Here is an 18,517-nt window from a genome sequence, read left to right on the forward strand (position 1 = left end):
CTGCAGCTGCTACTGTACAATAGCACCTTGCAGGGATGCAAGAAAAAACAAAAGCCTCCTGCTTTCTCTTCTTCTTATATTACATGCTGTGAGGAGTTGGAGTAGACCAAGGGATTAATTTCATAGCAGTGTAATTTATTTGTCATCAGATGTGCACTCCCAGGCAGGACATGGCAGGACACACGGAAAATGCTGGCAAGTGCATGGAGGTGGCAGGAGGGGTCTGGACCTTGGTTCCTACTAGTAGAGTTTATTTCAATTTTAAGATTATTTCTGTCCTATCTCTGCAGCAATTGCATTTTCCTAATGGTGCTGGTATCCCTCACATGAGCAGAAGGGGTAAGGAATGGAACATGGCACCCCTTCAGGCTGTCAGGCTCCCTGAAGTGATACCTGAACAGGCTGGTATTCTCCACTGGATGTGATCCTAATTATCATCTGTGATTGCTTTTAGGCAGATGAGAACAAAGGGTCTGTCTGCTACACTCTGAACCCTAAACACATGGATTCTTCTCCAATGCCAGATAGTGCCTGGCATCCCCAGGATCACACCTGCTCTGTGCTGCAGGTGGCCCAGGTGTGCTGCTGTCACCTGTGCAGTGTGTCCTGGCAGCAGCTGCTGCTGTGCTGTTCTACCTGTTCAGTGCTTCCCTGCATTCCTTGGGCTGGGATTCACTGAGCGCTGTCACTGCAGAATTAACTGTCCAGTACATCAGCAGGGTATGATACAGTAAAATGATGGCCAAATACACCCAAATTGTGCATCAGTTACTTCTTTAAAAGTGGCACTGGATTGATTTAATTTATCAGCTGACTTGGCACGTTAACAGGAAGAGGCTGTGAGGTTTCCCACTGCAAGCAGCATGTCCTGGATCAGACTGGAAGGAGTGGGAATGAGACACTGATCACGAGAGTTCCCAGCTGAGGACTGTATTTCACAGGGGTGGGGACAGCCAAGGTCTGCTGGTGTGAAGGCAGAACAGGTGGGTTTTATTTGTAGCAGGCCAGTAAAGCTGAGCATGCCTGGAGTGAGGGGAGGACTCTCCCAGCCAGGGGCTCCCTGGCTGCAGTGTTTCCCTGACCCCTCCCCTGCAGCCTCAGCTCTCCCCCATTGTCCAAGCACCCTTCCTTCTCCAGCTGAGGTTTAGGTGCTGTCTTCCAGCAGTGTGGGGGAAACCACTTCCCAGTCTCCATGCAATGGTAAACAGCATTTTGAGAAAGGATTTTCCTGCAGGAGCACCTCCAGTGATGTCCCAGCCGACTGCAGGGGCTCAGCCTCTCCCTGCTCAGGGCAGCTGAGCTCTAAGAGCCCTTGACTTTTCTCTCCTTTTTTGCTCTAGATGCCATTAAGGTGAAGAAGAGCCTGGGGCAGAGGTTCCTCAGGTAGACAGCCAGGCAGGGGGTCAGGCCAGCCACAAGCACTTCCTTCTTCTTCTGTCCCACTGCATTGAGAACCACCTGAGCCACCTCGGCCGCCGTCTGTCCCTCGGCCGTGGTCTTGTCCATAACTGCCAAGGGAAAGCTGAGTGAGCAGCAGCAGCAGCAGCAGGTAAAGCCTCACTGAGGTACCCTTCCTAGAAGTGCTCCAACTGCACGTGGCTGCTTGCTTTGGCTTTTACTCCAGCTGTGCATGGGAGCAGAGACAGGTGTTCCTCATGGTTGGCCCAGAAGGCAGTAGTTGCTGTCTAGGAAGGCTAAACTTTGGGGCTTGTTGTTCCTACCCTGCATCCAAAGTTGATTTTTGATCCTTCAGGGCTAACCTGTGTCCCCACCAGAGGCCATGTGTTGCAAATACACCTTATAATAACATGGAAATGCTTTAGAAACAGGGCAGTGAGTGGTGCCTCACCTCCATAGCGAGATCCATCCGCTGTGACAGCATTGAGGGACAGGTTTGTCTGGATGTACCCAGGGCTCACAACTGTCACTTCAATGTCATACTGCTCCACCTCTGCTCGCAGGCAGTCAAAGAAGGCCTGGGTAGCGTGCTTAGAGGCAGCATCTGGAAAACAGGAAAAGGACTGTGCACCAAGGAGAACGAGCAGGCCCGAAGGAATTTTCACTTTCTGAATGGATTTTTCACTGCAATGCAGCCACTTCTCAGCAAGAATCCAAGAGCTGTTCTCCAGCCTCTATGTTTGTTTTTGTTTAGTAAATGGCAGCAACAGGTAGTGGGAGTCAGAGGCAATTTAGGAAGACAAAACGTAAACTCAAGTTGAAAACTGGCTGGGATCCTGAGCTTAATATCACAGCCCTGCCAAAGCACTCCAGAGTGAGCCCAAGCTGCCTCCCACTCCTGATGAAGGAGACCCAAAGCCTTTGGAAGGCAGAGCTGGCTGCCCAGCACGTGCTGAGCACTGAGGACCTGCAGAGCAGGTTCAGGGCTTGGCTGCACACATGCTAACACCAGATCACCCAGGCAGGCAGAGCAGGGAAGTGTGGCCTAGGGCAGAATTTTCCCCCATGAAATGGCTGAGTGACTCCTTTTGGTCACTGGCTGTGACTGCCACCAGCACGGCAGCAGCACCAGAGCCAGCTCAGCACAGGCTGCACACCCTGAGAGGACCCAGGCAAGGCCTGAGCTCCTGCTGCCAGATCCACATGAACACACTTCCTGGAGCAGTTGGACCCACATCACCTGCAAAACCCCATGGCTCAGACATTCCAGGCTCTCCCCAACTCAGCAGCATTCCTGACCCACCATATGCCATCACCACTCTACTTCTGGTGTTTACTTTCAGTGATTTATAGATGTTGATGTGTCAAATGCTCTCCTCTTAGTTAATCCATCTTTTAAAAGGCTTTTTTTTTTCAATAATCCCACCAATATTTCTTGTCATAACTGATTTAGCATGAAGAGTTTGCTGGATCAAGATTGTTTAGGCTTTTGTTCTGGCATTGTTTGTACTATGGCACTTCATAATTTAATAAAACAAAAAAATCCTGCTTTCTTAGAGGAGATAATGCAGACAAATAACAAGGATAAAATAGCATAAAATTATAGAATTATAGTCACTCTCAAGTGTTAAGATAGGACTATCAAGCTGTTTTCAAAATATATTCTCTTTCTCCATCCCTTAAAAACTTTAGGAAAGGGCTAAGATTTTGTATTTAAGAGTGCTGTCAGTGGTTTGTGACCCAGTTGAGGGCGATGCACAGCTCTGCCTTCCCTGCTCGCAGCCAATTCCATGGAGAGCTAAATGTGGAAGCAGGAGCCAAGTATTTATTCAGCCTGGTGCCCCAAATATGTCTTTCCCATCTTCTGTGGAGGTACTTACATGCAGATCTGAAAGGAATGCTTATTTTGCCTTGCACGCTGCTGATGGCCACAATGTGGCCTTGTCTCCTCTTGATCATGGAGGGGAGAAGTGCTAGCAAAGGACAGAAAAGACCCATTCAGACAACAGTCCTGCCATTGCTGCTGTCAAGAATCAAAGCTTTCAGAGCTCTCAGAGATGCTGAAGGGAATTACAAGATCCCTGTTCAGTGCAGGGGTTGGGACAGTGCTTGGGATGGATGGCTCTGACTGAAGCTGTGTCTGGGATGTTCACCTGTGAGAAGATGCCTTGTGCCAGGGACTGCACAAGGGCTCTGTGGTGGTTCTGATCTCCCACAGGGTGAGCAGCAGGACTTGCTTTTCCTGCCCTCAGAACATCTTCTCATTTCCTGCAGCTGACACCCTCCAGGCTGAGCTTTCTGTGTAACCAAAGCTTCCCAGGAAAGCTGCAGCTCCACTGGAACCCCCACCATGTTCTCCAGTGGAGCCTGTCAGTACAGACAGGATAACTGGACCTCTTCCCAACCTGCCAGGCTAGAGTGAGGAGATGGAACCAGGGATCATCTCCAGTGGGGTATTAACCCATAACCCCGAACCTCCCTTCACCCTGTGCTGCACAATGACAAACACAAGTGAAGCTCTGCTCAGTTGTGCTGCTCTGCAGAGATCCTGTGGATCTCAGGTACCTTTGGTGAGGGCTATAGGCCCAAAGTAATTTGTTTCCATCACTTTCTTATCCACATCCAGCCCTGTGTCCACGATTGTGCCTCGGAAGCTGATGCCAGCATTGTTGATCAGGATGTCCACGTGACCCAAGGCCTTCAGGATCTCCTCAGCAGCATTTACCACAGTTTTGGTGTCCGAGAGGTCAAACACCACAGAGTGAGGCTCATGTGTCTGTGAATAAACTAAAGTTAGCAAAATACAGTTCAGTGCTGGGTGTGCCAGCTCTGGAAGCACAGGAGCAGGACCATCCAGACCCTGTGCAACTACAGTGCAGCAGTTCCATGTAGCAGGAATTCATGACAGAAGCAGCTTGTGCTCATCTTTCTCTGCTCCTGTAGTCTGTTCCTTATCCCTGAAGCTAGGAAAGGGACAAGGGAGATCTTCTTTAAGTACTAAAGTTTCCTGCTGTCTTATTAAAGGAAACGCATCTAAAAAGGCAAAATGTAACCCATGTATTTTCTGCAGAAGCCAGCAGTACCTTTCCTAGCCACTGTCAGCAGGCATAGACATAAAAAATAAAAGCCAACAGAAGGAAAGTCACTTTTCCAGATTCAGTATATGAGGTGAAGATGTAAGGGCTCTGGGCACTCTGCCCTCGTGTGCTTTCACTTCCATTTCTAGCCAAGAGGGCTTCTTTTAGTGGGGTTTCTACAATGAATGCCAGATCAGTGTACTCCTATATCTGCATCTGTCCCTAACCATAGAGTTGCATTTTTCCTATTGCTCAAGAGAACAACCCACAGGCAATTCTGTAACTTCTGTAAGAACCCAAGCAGAAATCCAGGTCACGTGAGCCCACAGTTCTTGTCCCACACTCACATTTTTACGGTGATTCTTCACAGCACAAAGCTCCTGCACAAGCTCTTTGAGTTTCTCACTGTCTCTGCCACAGAGCACCACCTTGGAGCCAGCTGCATGGAAAGCTTTGGCACATTCTGTGGAGGAAGCAAGGAAGAGAGAAAAGCAGGCATGTGAATACCAGACAAAGGAGAAATCCACATCAGACCTGGTGATAGCTAAGCCTGCTGTTTACTGGCAGGGTCTGAGGTGGCTTTATTGCTGCTGTGGGGTGGCCAGCCTGATTTACAGCGAGGTCACAGCCCCATCCCACTCTCCTGGGACTGTGACAGACACATGATAGTGGTGAGGCAGCTGCTGTGCTCCCAGATACTGTGCTGGTTAGACACTTACTGTGCTGCTTACACATCCTTCCCCTTAGCTGGTCAAATTTGCCCATGCCTCTTCATTATGCCCTTCTTAAGAGGGGCCACAGTTACCTTGTGTGTGTCATCTAACACAGGTCTTAGGAGTTTCAATTTTAATGAACACCTCCAGAGGTTCTGGGAGCCTGGGATTTAATGGTTTCACCAAGGTGATTCTCTTCGTTGGGAGAAGCCTGGAGAAGGGATGCCAGGCTATTGTCCTCCTAATTGCATGTTCCTGTCCCCTCTGGGAGCCAGAGGGACAAATGCTTGTTTGCACAAAGGATGACAGTGAATGTCAATGAACACACTGTAATTAGAGGTGGTCTGATGTATTAATAACTAGGAGTAAGGGGAGTTGTAAAAGATCTTGCAAAAGAGTCAATAAGGGAGGAAACTTTACTATACAGATGTGGAAATCTCTGCACCCCACAGCACAGACAGAGCTCCAGCTGAAGGTCTCTCCTGGAATTCTAATTTCCTCACTTGTTGATGAGAAGTACAAGATCCTTTACCACTCCCACTCTTTAGTTGAGGCAGGCAGAGAGAACCAGTTCATCTCCTTTGGCCAGTTCCTGAACACCCCAGTCCTTAGGGACAAACTCACATGCAAAGGCAGCATCAATTAAAGCTCTATTTGTTCTATAAATGTACTCATCCTAATGAAAGGCGTTGATAGCAGAGAGCACCTTGTCTTCTCTTCAAGCAGCTTTTAAAGCAATTATAGAAAGCAGAATTACAGAATGTAGCTACTGAAACAAAACATAAATTTCAGTTGGAAAAAAATGCTCCCTGGTGTTGATAATGCCAAGAGTTTGACTTCAGAATGGACGGATTTGTACCACGAGAGGAAAGGTACCTTAACTTGAGGGTGAGGGACAAGTTGAAGGAGTGGAAAGTCTGGCAGAGCAGCTGGAAGTACATGAATGCAGAACACCACTTCTGGAAGTTTTAAAGAAACAGTTTGGCTTCCTGGCTTTTTCAGATTTAGGGAAAAGACCCCTGACAGCACAAGAACAGCATCTAATTCCTTGCTTTGATGAGCTCCAATTTATACACGATGATTAAAATTTTCTGTACCAAATGTTGAGTTTCTTGCATCCAAGTCTGCACTGGCTGTGGCTGTGACTCAGGTGGGAGCCATGTCTCTCAAAACCCCAATCACTTTCAGTTCATTCCTGCTTTATTCCAAGAGCTGCTCCTGCCACAGCCCCCTGCCTGGGGTGCCCTTGGTGCCCTGCTTTGGGTTCATACCTTTCCCCAGGCCAGAGGTGGCCCCTGTGATCACCACCACTGCTTGCTGCAGGTAGGCTCGCATCCGCATCCACTGCAGCAGCCGGAACAGCGCGAAGATGCCCAGGCTGCCGAAAAGCAGCGGCACGATGACAGTGCTTGTGAAATCCATGAGCTTCCCTTTCTGCACTGCCTTCCTAGAGCCACAGGATCAAAAGAAAGAGATCACAATTAAGAAAATATTTTGAAATTGTTTTTCTTAACCCTGCCTTGGACCACCAATAAGCCACCAAGATACCTCTGTATCTTCAGCAGATTTTCTCATCCTTCATTTAGGCTTTGGAAAGTTCACATCAGTACCCAAGTTTAAGCATTTAAACAGTAATGTGAACATCCCAGCAGGACACTTGGCATTGCATCCTGGCGGCTGTCATGTAACAAACTTGGGTTCAGGGATCCTGTGTTTTGCCCTAATTCTATCCTCTTGTGTGGAAGCTCCTCAGGACTGGGATATATCTCCACATTCTTCTGATTGTATAAACCTATTAGATTTCTCTAGAATAGCCAATACTAGAGTGTCTACAAGCCAGAGATCAGTTACTGTGTATTATCCCAGATGGATATAAGCCAGTCTGTCTTTTGGAGGCTCCAGGTTTTCTCTCTGAGCACGTTATTTGCTTAACACACTGAAATCTCATCCTGGAATTGGATTCTGATACCAAGGCATAGCCCTAATCTCCTTGCTAAGCCATTCCTTCAAGGGAGTAGTTTATGTGACAGCTTACTATAGGGCCAAAGAGCAAGTGGGACTTCAGTGAAAAGGCCACTGATTTTCCTTCTGTATATCCCTGAGCTTTTATCAAAGCTTGGTGTAAGAGTAAAGTTAATTACAACCTCTTCTTGAAATCTTTTGGGTCACACATGAAGACAAAACCAAACATCAGGGTATCTTCCCTTCCTTTCTTTCTCATGCAGGCAGATTTTGAACTGCAAGACAGGCCTTTACCGGGAAGATACTGGGAAATTCTGGGCACACAACTTGTGCTCCTTCAAACAAAAGGACAGCATGAGAAGCAGAAAACAAGAGGTAATTACAATGCTAAGGCAGAATTCAGTGTCACTGAGTAGGACTGAGCTTGTGTGGAACTGAGGGGATGTCAGAGGCTCTGCATGCCATGGAACAGAGCTAATGTGGAAAATGTCAGGCTCTTCCAGATATCCATCAGGGGCTTGGAGAGAATTCCTCAAATAGCTGCTCAGTGAACAGCTAGCTGAAATAGTAGTGAACTGAATAAAATAAGTATTTCTGGAGGTACAGCTGGAACACAATAAAATAGCACATAAAGACAGCTCTAAATAAACTTGGCAAGGTCTAAAAACAAAGCCATTACATCAGAACACAATTCCACCTGGAGTCCTTTGGAGCTTCCCATTTCCAAACTGACTCGTGTCTGAAGTCCTTCGTGGTGTGATCCACCGTGGATAATGCAGGGAGACATCAGAACAGCAGCTCCCCCAGGCACAGGGAGTGTGCCCAGAGTGGGAAAGCAGAAACCCAAAAGGAGGATTCAGCTCAGGCCACTGCAAAGCATCTTATTCCTGCACCCCTGTGCTGAGGGAGTGCACACAGGGTGTATTTTTTACTGGTTTGCAGCCAGGGACTGGTACAGTTCATTTGACATAAGAGAATGGATCTTCCCTAAAATAATTCCTGGGAAAGAGATGTTTTGACACAAGGCCATTGAATTTTCAGGCTGGATGAGAACCTGACTGGTTCATGGTCAGCTGGTCCTTGAAAGCAGCTGCCTTCTTTATGAGTCCCCTTTTTTGGTCTCTCAAAGGTCTCTTGAGATTCACAACATGAGGTGTGGGCAGGGACAGCAGGTGCTGTGCTGACATTGGGCTTACAGGAGAAAAAAAAACTTCAGCCCACGTTTAGGCCCTTTCATTATTTCCAAAGTGGGAGCTGACAGGTGCAGTAGTACTGCCTTTATGAGGCACTGGAAAAATCTGGCCCTGCTCTGGTTTCAGTGAAATCCAGGTGAAAAGGTAGCTGGGAAGAGGGAGCTTTCCTGACACCTCTCCTAACTAAAGCACACTAAGAGCTGAAAAATATTTCCAAGTCTTTTATTGTTTTTCTTTCCTTTTTCTCCATGTTATATACAGGAACTGGGCAGATTGTCCATCTCTGCCTGAGGGCTGCAGCAAACCAAGAACTCAGGCAGGAACAACAACCTGCTCTGGCAGCTTCCAGGCTGGAGTCTGAACCAACAGGTAACAGCTCTGGGGAGGGGAAATATGGGATGGGGAAAAGAGGAGTGAGAGAAAGAAGGATTTGCCAATCAGAGATGTAAATCCCTTCATATTGGGGCGTGCAGATGCAGTGCCTTCTAAGGTGCTCAAGTGATCTCTTAAAAAAATACCCAAAGCAAAGAAAATCTCAGTTCAGTCAGACTTGAGAGAGAGGACAATCCAGCTGAATAAATTATCTGGGACAGAAGAACTTCTGTACACTTCAGACCTACAGCAACAAGTTTTGCTTTGATTTTGTGACTTGCTTCTACTACAAACCCAACTTTAGGTAACACTGAAGCAGCCAAAGACACCCCAGAGCAGATAATGCTGTGTCACACTAAAAACAGGGGTGAGGGTGGGGAACACGTGGGTTCCACACCTAATTTGAGATGAACTGACTATCTCAGGCCTCCTGCTCAAAGGTCTGAGCCCCACTACCATCTTTGTTCAATAATTTGGGTACTCATGCTGAAAAAAAAAAAAAAATCCCTGTTATTAACAGGTAATGTTTATAACACCAGGGTTTCAGAATGGGAGAAGCCACTGCTCATTAACTGGTGCAAACCAAGTCCTGTAATTCCCAGTTCTCCATCCTAAAAGGCAGGATTGGAACATGCAGGTTTTTAAAGAGCAGAAATAAGAACACTGATAATGTGAGCAAATACAGGTGATAGGAAACTTTTGGAAGGCTTCCCATAGAATAAAAAAAAAAAAAAATCACATTTATCCAATTAAAAATAAACCCAGAACTTTCCCCTGAAAACAAAACTGGGCATTCTCCTATAAAAGCCAGGAGGACAATGGTTTCTGAAGGAACAAGGATATTAATTAATACAGTCAAGGGTGCTCTAAAGGCAGCAAAGATGACACCAGGTCCTAAAGAACCAAACCCCTGAAAGTTTCCCCAAACAACACTAATTCTGCAGCTTCACGCTCCCAGAATCACATTGTCCTTTACATGACAAGTGGCAGCAACTGGGAGGCTGCATTCCCAAATCCAACACTTGGGGGGATAAAAGGAAGGGGAAAAAAATCAGGTTTTCCTAAGGAAAAAAAACACAGCCCCTCTAGGCTTGAGTGAGGACTTTAGTGTGAAGAAAGCACAATGTCCTACCTGAGAAAGGGGCTCACTTGCAGTGACTCTGAGCTGCAGCTCCCTCGGTGCTGCAGCAGGACAGCCCCGACTTAAATTTGGAAATGGCAGCAAGCCAAGCAAGTGTCCAATGCCAGCTCAGCCAAGGGCTGCCTCTAAAAACAAACCCTGGGAATACAGGCTCTGACCTTTCCAATGGAGGGGGGGAATTTAACCCCCAGACTGAGATGATAGAAGAGAACTCAAACTTCTGAAACCAGTAACAACTCCTAAGGAGGAATGCAGCAACTGGACAGAGCTCCTCATTCCAAACAGGAAAGAGGAGAAGGAGAAGAACAACCCAACTGGTATTCTCAAAAGTTGCCACCCAGGCATTACCTGAAACATCACCTAAGGAAAACTCTCTGTTTATGTCAGCAGTCATTCAGTGCATCCTGCCTCAGTTCTTCCAAAATTGCTATGCAAAACAATAATCTCTACCCACGGTGCAGCAAAAAGTGAAAAAATATGTTTCCAGCACCCAAAAACCAGCCTGGACTTGAGAAATTATCTGGTCTTCCACCTGGTCTGGTTGAAGGTGTTGCTGTTCATGGCAGGGGTAGAGTGAGATGGGATTTAAGATCCTTTCAACCAGCCTAGGACTCTATTAAACCGTCATCTCATTAATCGTCCTGTCCCTTTTACTCAGTTACAAACTGCAATTCCAGCCTCCCACGCGGAATTCCTCTATTGGTGTTCGGGACAGAAACAAGGGTGGCCTGATTAGAAAACTGAAACATTTGTTGTTCCAAAGAAAGCATTTGGCAGACATTTACCAAATCAAGGACCACCTAAAGCTCCGTGAGAACATGAGCGCCGGCTGTGTCGCCGTTTATCTATAATTAGGTATTTCATGGCAGTACCAGCGGTGAACTCTGTCCCGGAGAGCGCGGGGTGTCCCTGCGCGCACCAGCGCCGCGTTCCCCCCGGCCTCTCCCGCATTTCCCAGCCCCCCGCCCCGCTCAGGGCCGCACCCGCAGCCCCCGGCCCCTCCCGGGGCTTTTCTGTCCCCTCCTGTCCCCTCGGGTCGCTCCCTGTCCCCACCTGGCCGCCGCCGTCACCATGGCCACCGCCGGAAATGGGCTCGGACCACTTCCGCCCGGACCTGCTCCATCGTGACGCCAACCGGAAGCTGTGCCCGGGGAGCAGCTGCCCTCACCTGTCCGCCCGCCTGTGCAGTCCGCCCGGGAAGCGGCGCTGTCAACCAAAGGTTCTGCCCTCTCGGGGTTCCTCCCTGTGGGCATTGCCCTCAGTCCCAGAATCCTAAAATCCCGAAGAGATCAGGCTGGAAGGGACTGTGGGGCAGGGGTTCAGCCTCCCTGCCCAGCAGGGCCATCCAGAGCACGGCACGGGATTGCATCCAGGCAGCGCTGGAATATCCCCCGTGAGGGAGGCTCCACACCCTCTGCTCTCCGCTCAGAGCTCAGGCACTGCTCGGGGAAGTTTCTCCTCATGTCCAGCTGGAAATTCTTGGGCATCACTTTGTGTCCATTCCTCTTGTGCCATTGCCAGGCCCCACGGAGCAGATCCTGGTCCATCTCTGACCCCTCCCTGCACATCCCGAATTCCCAGCTGCAGTGGTCACTGTTTTATGTGCTCATTGCTGATTACACCGACCTAAATTCTGTCCTCTTTGATATCTCCACATGAAAACTGAAGATCAGAAACAATTACAGAAAAAGCTCGGTTGGAAGGGACCCACAGGGGTGACCAACTCCTGGCCCTGCACAGGAGACACCCCCAAAATCCCACCCTGTGCCTGAGAGTGACCTTGGCACAGGCAGGACTCTGTGCCAGGTGTGACTGTGAGGAACAACAGTAAATTCCTGTAGGAGAAAAGATTTCTGCAGAGCCTCTTTCAAATCCGTGAAGGGGAAAAATCCAATTTCTCTGCTGTTCCATGAGCTCTGTGCAGGAATGGGGCCTGAATGTGCTGCAGGTTGTGCAGCTTTAAATCCCCTGGCTCAGGTGCTGGCACTGATAATTCTGGAGAATTGCAAGAGCTGTGGCACAAACCTGGCTCCAGTGATCCCAAAAGCCCAAAGTCCAAATGTGCCAGGACTCTTGCCCTGAGGAAGGAAAGGCACAGGGAGTTCCTGCAGCTCTTTGTGAAGGTGTTTGTGAGCAGAAGGGACATTTACAGAGGCAGGCAGAGATACTTAGATGTTTCCAAGGGCAGTTAATCCCAGACATCTTTCCCTGTGGGCAGCAGTGAGATAAAGGAAGGCTTCTTGCAGCAGTTCTTTGAAAGATAGTTTTATCATCAAATTTTATGGTAACTTTTTTCTATTTCTCTCTTCTAATACGGAAAACACTGTAATTAATTTAAAGCTTCAGTGCCAGTTCATCATTAGTAAGGGATCAATATTTCAGGGAAAAATGAGAAAATAATTCCAAATCTTCCTAAAAGGAAGGATGATAATGCACTTTTTTTACTTCAGGGACAATATGTAATGAAACAGAATAATCAATAATTTTATTTACACAAATTAAAACAAAAAATAAAACCCAGAAGGTTTATGTCATGGCAGCCTTATTGGGAGCTGTAGTTGGTTCAGTCTTCTGAAAACCAGAGCTGGAAAAAGCCATATCAGTTTCTTCTTTCCCACCCAAGTGGAGCAGCAAGAGCTGTAGCTTAATGCCCAGGACAGCAGTTACCTGAGAGCTCTGCCCAAGCTGCTCTGGCATTTCCCTGGTGTCTCCCAGGTGTTTATTTTAACAGGAATGGTCTCTCCCCAGACTGGCAGGTGCTGGCAGAGTTGATTGAAACCAGGTGCCCAGCAAGTCACACACAGCAAAGGGTCAGACTGGAGCTGCAACTGGAGAGGGAAAGTCAGTGAAAGAAAGTTTGCCTTTGTTGCTTTGATTTGGTTTCCATTTTCTTAGGTTAATCTAATGTAATTAGCAACAAATTCACCTCTGATTTAAACCTGCTCATTGACACATCACACACTGGATGGGGATTAGATGATTATGTCAACATGTCTTTGTTCTCAGAACCATTAGTGAAGACTCTACCCCAAATCTAGGACTGGTTTGCAGACTGTGCAAGCTCTAACTGGTAAATGTTGCCATAATCTAAAACTAGGCTTGTTGTTTTTATTACACTCAAATCTCTCCTCTTTCTCATTTTGTCAGGCCACAACTGCAAAGGACTGGAATCCTTTTAGCATGTTAACACTTCCTTGACAAACATCCTGCTGCTCTATCTCTGCCCTCTTGCAGTGCAGGAGCTTTTTTTTGAGGGGGAGAAAAGAAGAAAACATCTCCAAACTCAAGGATTTGAGTTTGCGCTTGTGTTGGGTGACATCTGCTTTACTGCAGTCACTGAGTGCAGATCTGCAGCCTTTTAACCCTAATCTCTAGGGCAGCAATTTTGTGCCCTAGTTCCTGTGGGCTCTTATTTGTCACCTTTTTTTTTTCAAGGAGTATAAGATGTAGCTTCTTTCTGTAAGAAAAGCTTTGGTTGCTTACCCTAAGAGCAAAGATCTGGACAGAAATCCCCACAGGGTTACAAAACTCTTCCCCAAGGAAAACATCCTTGAACTGAGAGCTCCCAGTTTCACAGTGCCTGTGGCTGGAAGAGGTAAATGTTCAAAGGGCTGTAGCAGGATTAAAGATTTTTTTTGTCTCAGCCTCTCATACAAGGGTGCAAACTCTTGTGCTCCCTTCCCTGCTCCCATAATTCTGTCTATAGGAGTCAGTGAAAACATTCTAGGATGGTAGGGGGGAAAAAAACAGACCAGGATGGAAAACAGAAAAATAAGGGCTTCTCAGGGCTTTTTTCCTATTCTTTGCCCCTGCAGCTGTTAGCAGATTTGTCTGTGCCCCTTCCAGACAGTGACCCAAGAAGATGATCTTAACTTTTGCCTCAGCTGTAGTTCTGGTTTGGAACTGGGCTCTGACTCAAGGACATCAAACTCTTTTCAGAGAACTCTTTCTGGATACTTGGTCACTATTTCTCTCAGCTCTTGTCTCTGGGAGAATTTTGCTGCAGGTTCAGTTCATTGCAGTTCAGTTTTTTTCCACCACCTGAGTATTATTTTTCTTTTCCTGCTATTTTCTATAAGGTTTGTTTGTAATTACTGTCTCCTCCAGAGCCTGCACTGCAGCATTTCCAAGCTCAGTGTGAGAACAGTGTAGACTTAGTGAAACTGCATTTCTGATGTGTGATCGTGCTGCAAATCCCCAATCCTTGCGGATAACCCAAGAGCTGGGGAAGAGGGAGAGGCAGCAAAATCCTCTCCTCCTGCAGCTAAAGATCTCCACACTCCACAAACATTTCAATGGAGCTGAATGCTTTCAGGGGAGAGAGTGATGTTTTGTCACACACAGAAATGGCAAAGCTGAGGTACCAATTCCATAAAAAGATGCTAATTATGGTTGTTTCAATTTATGAGGAGACAGCTCAGGCTAGTGTACAGAAGTATTTCCTACCTGCAGCTTCACTGCTGTCAGGATACCCAATCCTTTACTTCTTGATTTGGAGGGGGAAAAGCAGGTACAGGCTGAGGCCAGGGCCTCCAAGAGCTGTAAATCCTCAGGCACATCCGCAGAGGAGTGGAGAACCCACCCCTCTCTGGGTTTTGGTGGGTCAGGAAGGGGTTAAATGACAACAGAGGGAGAGGCTGTGCTATTGTTCAGGCATCCCTGGGTCCAGGGTGGCTGATCTCTATTCCCGGATCTGCCTCTGGCTTCCTGCACGACCTTGGACTGCTCACTTACCTTTTCTTTTCCTTAGCTCCCAAACTACAACATGGAAATCCTTCTCTTCCTGTGGTGCCTCGTTCCCTGCGGGTTTCAGGGGGGCTGAGGTTCTCTGGGGGCAGATGAGGGGAGGAGAGGAACGCCTTTCCACTCAGAAAGATTTAAGGAGAGGCAGCAATTTTTGGGGCATGTTCCTGTTGTTCAGATCCAGCACGGGCTGTGCATATTGGGGTGATATTTGGAGGTTTTTAGCAGCAAACCTGTGGTGAAAGGCAAATGTTGCTGCAGCTGCCCAGAGCGCTGCCAGCTGCAAGGAGCCTGTTCTTCACTAGATGGTGCTTTGATCAAAGATTTGGATAACCGCAGTTCTTTCTGCACAGAATTTCCTAATTTTTCTTCCCCAGTCTCCATTTCTGCCCCTTTTTCTGTGCTTTAACACCACGGGGGACACTTAATGATGCTGGAGATCGAACAAGGCTAATCTGTGGTACTGCAGGCTCCAAGCACCCACCAGCCCGCCGGGCTCCCGGGCTTTGGGGTTTGAAGTGTGGATCAGTGCTGCTGGGCTGTGGCAGAGAATTGAATTCTTTCCGTGTTTTCTATTCCCATAAGGAAAAGGCTTCAAAGAGCAGGTCCCCTCCCCCTCTCTGCTGGTGAAGGGCATTTAGGGAAGCTGGGAAAGAAATCCAGCCCTGACAGACGCATTTATTTAACAAACCACTGCCTTTCCCTACCTTAGCAGAAGACTGGGTGTTTTTTTAAAAGGGGATTGCTGCTTTTATATCCATCTTTGTATTCAGGAGATGGGTACCTAGCCAAGGTCATTGCTGCTGCATGCCTGGATCGAGCAATGAGCCATCCTCCTCTTCTTGAATGAGCGCTGCTTTCAGTGGGGCTCCCCTAAGGAAAAAAATAGGAATTAGGTTTGGGTCTGGCCAGCGCAAGGTCCCAAGCTGCTGGCGTGCAGAGAAAGCCACAGGAAGAGCGTCCCCTTTTCCAGCGGCAGCAGAGGAGATGAATGAAGCTGTAATCAAACATTTCCTGTGCAGACATGCACGGGGCTGGGCTGGGCTGTGACAGCCTGTTCCCGGCACTCCAATCCGGGGAGAACCAGGGGCTGGGCCCCCGCCACGTCTCCCTGAGGCTGTCGCCTCCCCGGGGATGGTCCCCGCAGCCCGGTGTCCCAGTGCCTCGGTGCCAGCTGCTGTGCCAGTGCCCGCGGGCATCCCGGCGGGTTCTACCGCGCACAGCGCCCTGCCCGTGCGGTTTGGAGAGCATCAATGAACGGGGCTGGGGATGGGGCTGGGGCTGAGAGGCTGCTCTGACCCCACAGCCACCCTCACAGTGACAGTCCGAGATGTCGCGCCTGTCCCCAGCCACTGCTGCCAACGCCAAGGTCGCGGGTTCGATCCCGGGTGGGGCATTCACGTCTGACTTGGGCTGGGTGATCCTTACGGGTCCCTCCCAGCTCAGAATATCCTGGGGTTCTGTGCCTGCACGTGTGTGCTGGCACATCCAGGATGTTGTGCTCATTGCAGCGGGGACACAGCCATGCCGGACTGCAGTGTGGCACAAAACTCCTCTCGAGACCTCCTCTCTGTCATTCCCGTTGTCAGCGTCCTACTGCACACGCGTTTGTTCATTATTATTAAAATATTGATGCTGACTAAACCCTGACCCTGCACCACACAGAAATTTGCCCAGAACTGCGGAGTTCGGACTCGTATGGACAGTGAGAAGTGGGGTCAGGGCATTTTCTCACATCTATTCCATCCGGAGAGCAAACCCCTCTCCCAGTCCCTCCTGGCTGACAGGGAATTGCATCACTGGCGCGTGCAGATTTTTTTGTTTTGTTTTGTTTTGTTTTCCCCCTGAAATGTGCTCGTTTTATTGTTTTTCTCCTATGGAATTTGCCAGCGTGTCCCAAATTACGTGGTTCTGAAATTTAAAAGCAACATACCTGTGTGGGGGAGAGAATGAGTGGTTTTCACTGTGCAAGCTGGCTCTTCCTTCCCTCCTCCCTTCTCCCCACATCCCCATGTGCTATGGAGCCAGCTGCTCCCGGAATAGTTTGGGAATGAAATGTCACCATTTGAAACTGGTGAGTCACACTTTTGGGAGGAGGGGAGGAGAGAATCTAAAATCTTGCCGTGTGGCAGAGCGTCTCCTGGTGAGTACAGAGAGATTTTTAAAACCACAGACTCCCTGTCCATGGAGTTGAGGGGCTTTGAACAGAGGCTGCTGCTGGGTGTGTCCACGCTGCTTTTTTTTTGCAGGAGGATCTCAAAATCCTCTGCAAACTTGAATTTTCTTCCCCAACATACCCACTGCAGCTGGATGTTGGTGCCCTCTCCAGCAGCACTGGGTTGTATCCGTCAGACAACACACCTACAGTGACTCTCTTAATTAAGTCTCCCGCACTGCTGCGAGGTGTGTAATTACAGCGAGACCTGTCTTAAGCATCCACTCGAGGGACTAACAAAAAGAATTCTTTACCAGAGCAGGGAGGAACAGAACTTTACTGAATAATTTTTTTAAATATATTTTAGGGGAAGTTTATTAAACAAAGGGCGGTAATTATTCCAGTTTTTCTTTCTCCCAAAATTAGGATGATGCCTTTAATATACTGAGCATTGCCATAATCAGCTTTTCCTACCAAAAGGGTACTTGAGAAATTCTGTCTTTTAACAGAGATTACTATAAAAATTGTCGATTAGTGCAAAAAGTGGCAATGATCTTGCAAAATTAACTACTGCTTATCAGAAGCTCAGCAGTTTTCCCTCCCTGCCCAAACCCAGTGACAGATTATTTTAGTGAAAGGGCAGCACTCAGGATTGCAGTTTTAGGGTGCTATAAGCACCCATTTTCAGCACTCTACCTGGCAGCTTGCCCGTACAAGAACTGGTGTTTCTGGAGGTAGCTGTAACACTAATAGTGCCTCCCAAAAAGCTGTAGCAATTCCAGGAGAATGGATTTTGGCTGTTGCTGCTCCAGCTCACTGTCAAGAGGTCTCAGTCCTGCCCCTGAAGTGGCAGCTGGGCTCCCCACACACAGCCCAGGGTATTCATCCAACCCAGCAATTATTTCAGGTTCCATTTCTATTCCGAGCACTGCGGTGATACAGAGAGGAGAAGATGTGCCACCCATCCTGCAGCCCCAATGATCTCCAGCTGAAGGACAGGGAGAAGCTGGAAATAGTAATATCAGAAATAGCCCCCAGAGGGGCTGTCAACCCTCAAGTCCCACCTTCAGTGGCATTCTGAGTTCATGCTGTGAGTGAAACTCCCAAATTGCTCACCAGGTTTGCAGCGAACTTGGTGGGGATTTTGCAAGCATAAGGCCCTGGAGGGTTTGATGCCATCTCAGTTTTATTTGGAAGACTGAGCTTGGAGCAAGATTTTATGAAGTGTGCATTTCTATCTCAAATTCTAGATAACATTAACTAGAAACCCACATCCTCCACTGTCACTGGATTTGACAGAAATCATCCCTGGCTGCAGAAGTTTGCTGCAGAGCCTCAGATTTTCTTTAATACAAAATAAAACAACCTCAGAGACAGCTTTTGAAAGTCAAACCCGGGTGCTATTCCACGTGCATTTTCTCAGCAGAAAAGCCTGTTTATTCTCTTAAGTGTATCACTGTTGCCCTTTTTTCTTAACTCTGACTGTCACAGTGATTTTGCACTGCAGGGTTCCACCGAGTCCAACCAGCAACGCTGCAGGAGCTGAAAGTTGCAGCAGCAATGCAGGAGTGAGCCAAGGAGCCAGGTCAGAAAAGGGAACCCCTCTGGGTACCTGCTGCACCCTTAGCTATGAACTTGGAGCTATTCCAAACCACTAGCTCCCAAGAGATGGGAATGTCAGAGGATCATCAATTCTGAGGTATAATGACAGCATTTTAGGGCTTGGTATTGTCTTACCTTTTTTTGTTCTAGCACAGGTTTAG

At 48.0% G+C, this 18,517-nt stretch overlaps 1 protein-coding gene and 1 long non-coding RNA gene across 4 annotated transcripts; both read right to left on the minus strand.

Annotated features, from left to right (window-relative positions):
• Positions 1 to 757: 757 nt before the first annotated feature.
• DHRS7B (dehydrogenase/reductase 7B) lies at positions 758 to 10,993 on the minus strand. 2 transcript variants are annotated; one of them, XM_056503836.1, is made up of 7 exons: positions 10,910 to 10,993; positions 6,460 to 6,635; positions 4,823 to 4,938; positions 3,964 to 4,174; positions 3,279 to 3,371; positions 1,850 to 2,002; positions 758 to 1,508 (listed from the first exon to the last, which is right to left on the minus strand). In XM_056503836.1, the coding sequence occupies exons 1-7, from the start codon at positions 10,927 to 10,929 to the stop codon at positions 1,303 to 1,305; spliced, it is 975 nt and encodes a 324-aa protein (XP_056359811.1). In that variant the 5' UTR covers positions 10,930 to 10,993; the 3' UTR covers positions 758 to 1,302. The 2 variants fall into 2 exon arrangements, with proteins under 2 accessions (XP_056359811.1, XP_056359812.1); XM_056503837.1 differs by lacking the exon at positions 10,910 to 10,993 and adding an exon at positions 9,848 to 10,604.
• A 1,374-nt stretch (positions 10,994 to 12,367) lies between these two features.
• LOC130259505 (uncharacterized) lies at positions 12,368 to 16,612 on the minus strand. 2 transcript variants are annotated; one of them, XR_008841650.1, is made up of 3 exons: positions 16,533 to 16,612; positions 15,384 to 15,472; positions 12,368 to 12,678 (listed from the first exon to the last, which is right to left on the minus strand). It is a non-coding gene; the product is annotated as an uncharacterized LOC130259505 (long non-coding RNA). The 2 variants fall into 2 exon arrangements; XR_008841649.1 differs by having other exon boundaries at positions 15,307 to 15,472.
• Positions 16,613 to 18,517: the final 1,905 nt, after the last annotated feature.

The sequence above is a fragment of the Oenanthe melanoleuca genome, chromosome 14 (genome assembly GCF_029582105.1).
Source record: "Oenanthe melanoleuca isolate GR-GAL-2019-014 chromosome 14, OMel1.0, whole genome shotgun sequence".
Classification (NCBI taxonomy): Eukaryota; Metazoa; Chordata; class Aves; order Passeriformes; family Muscicapidae; genus Oenanthe; species Oenanthe melanoleuca.

Excerpts from the sequence above, each read along its gene's own strand:
- DHRS7B (XM_056503836.1), bottom strand. The coding sequence starts at position 10,929 with ATGGTGACGGCGGCGGCCAG. Across the intron at positions 4,939-6,459 it reads CACCTCTGGCCTGGGGAAAG|AATGTGCCAAAGCTTTCCAT; the intron begins GTATGAACCCAA and ends CTTCCTCCACAG. Across the intron at positions 1,509-1,849 it reads GGATGGATCTCGCTATGGAG|TTATGGACAAGACCACGGCC; the intron begins GTGAGGCACCAC and ends TTCCCTTGGCAG.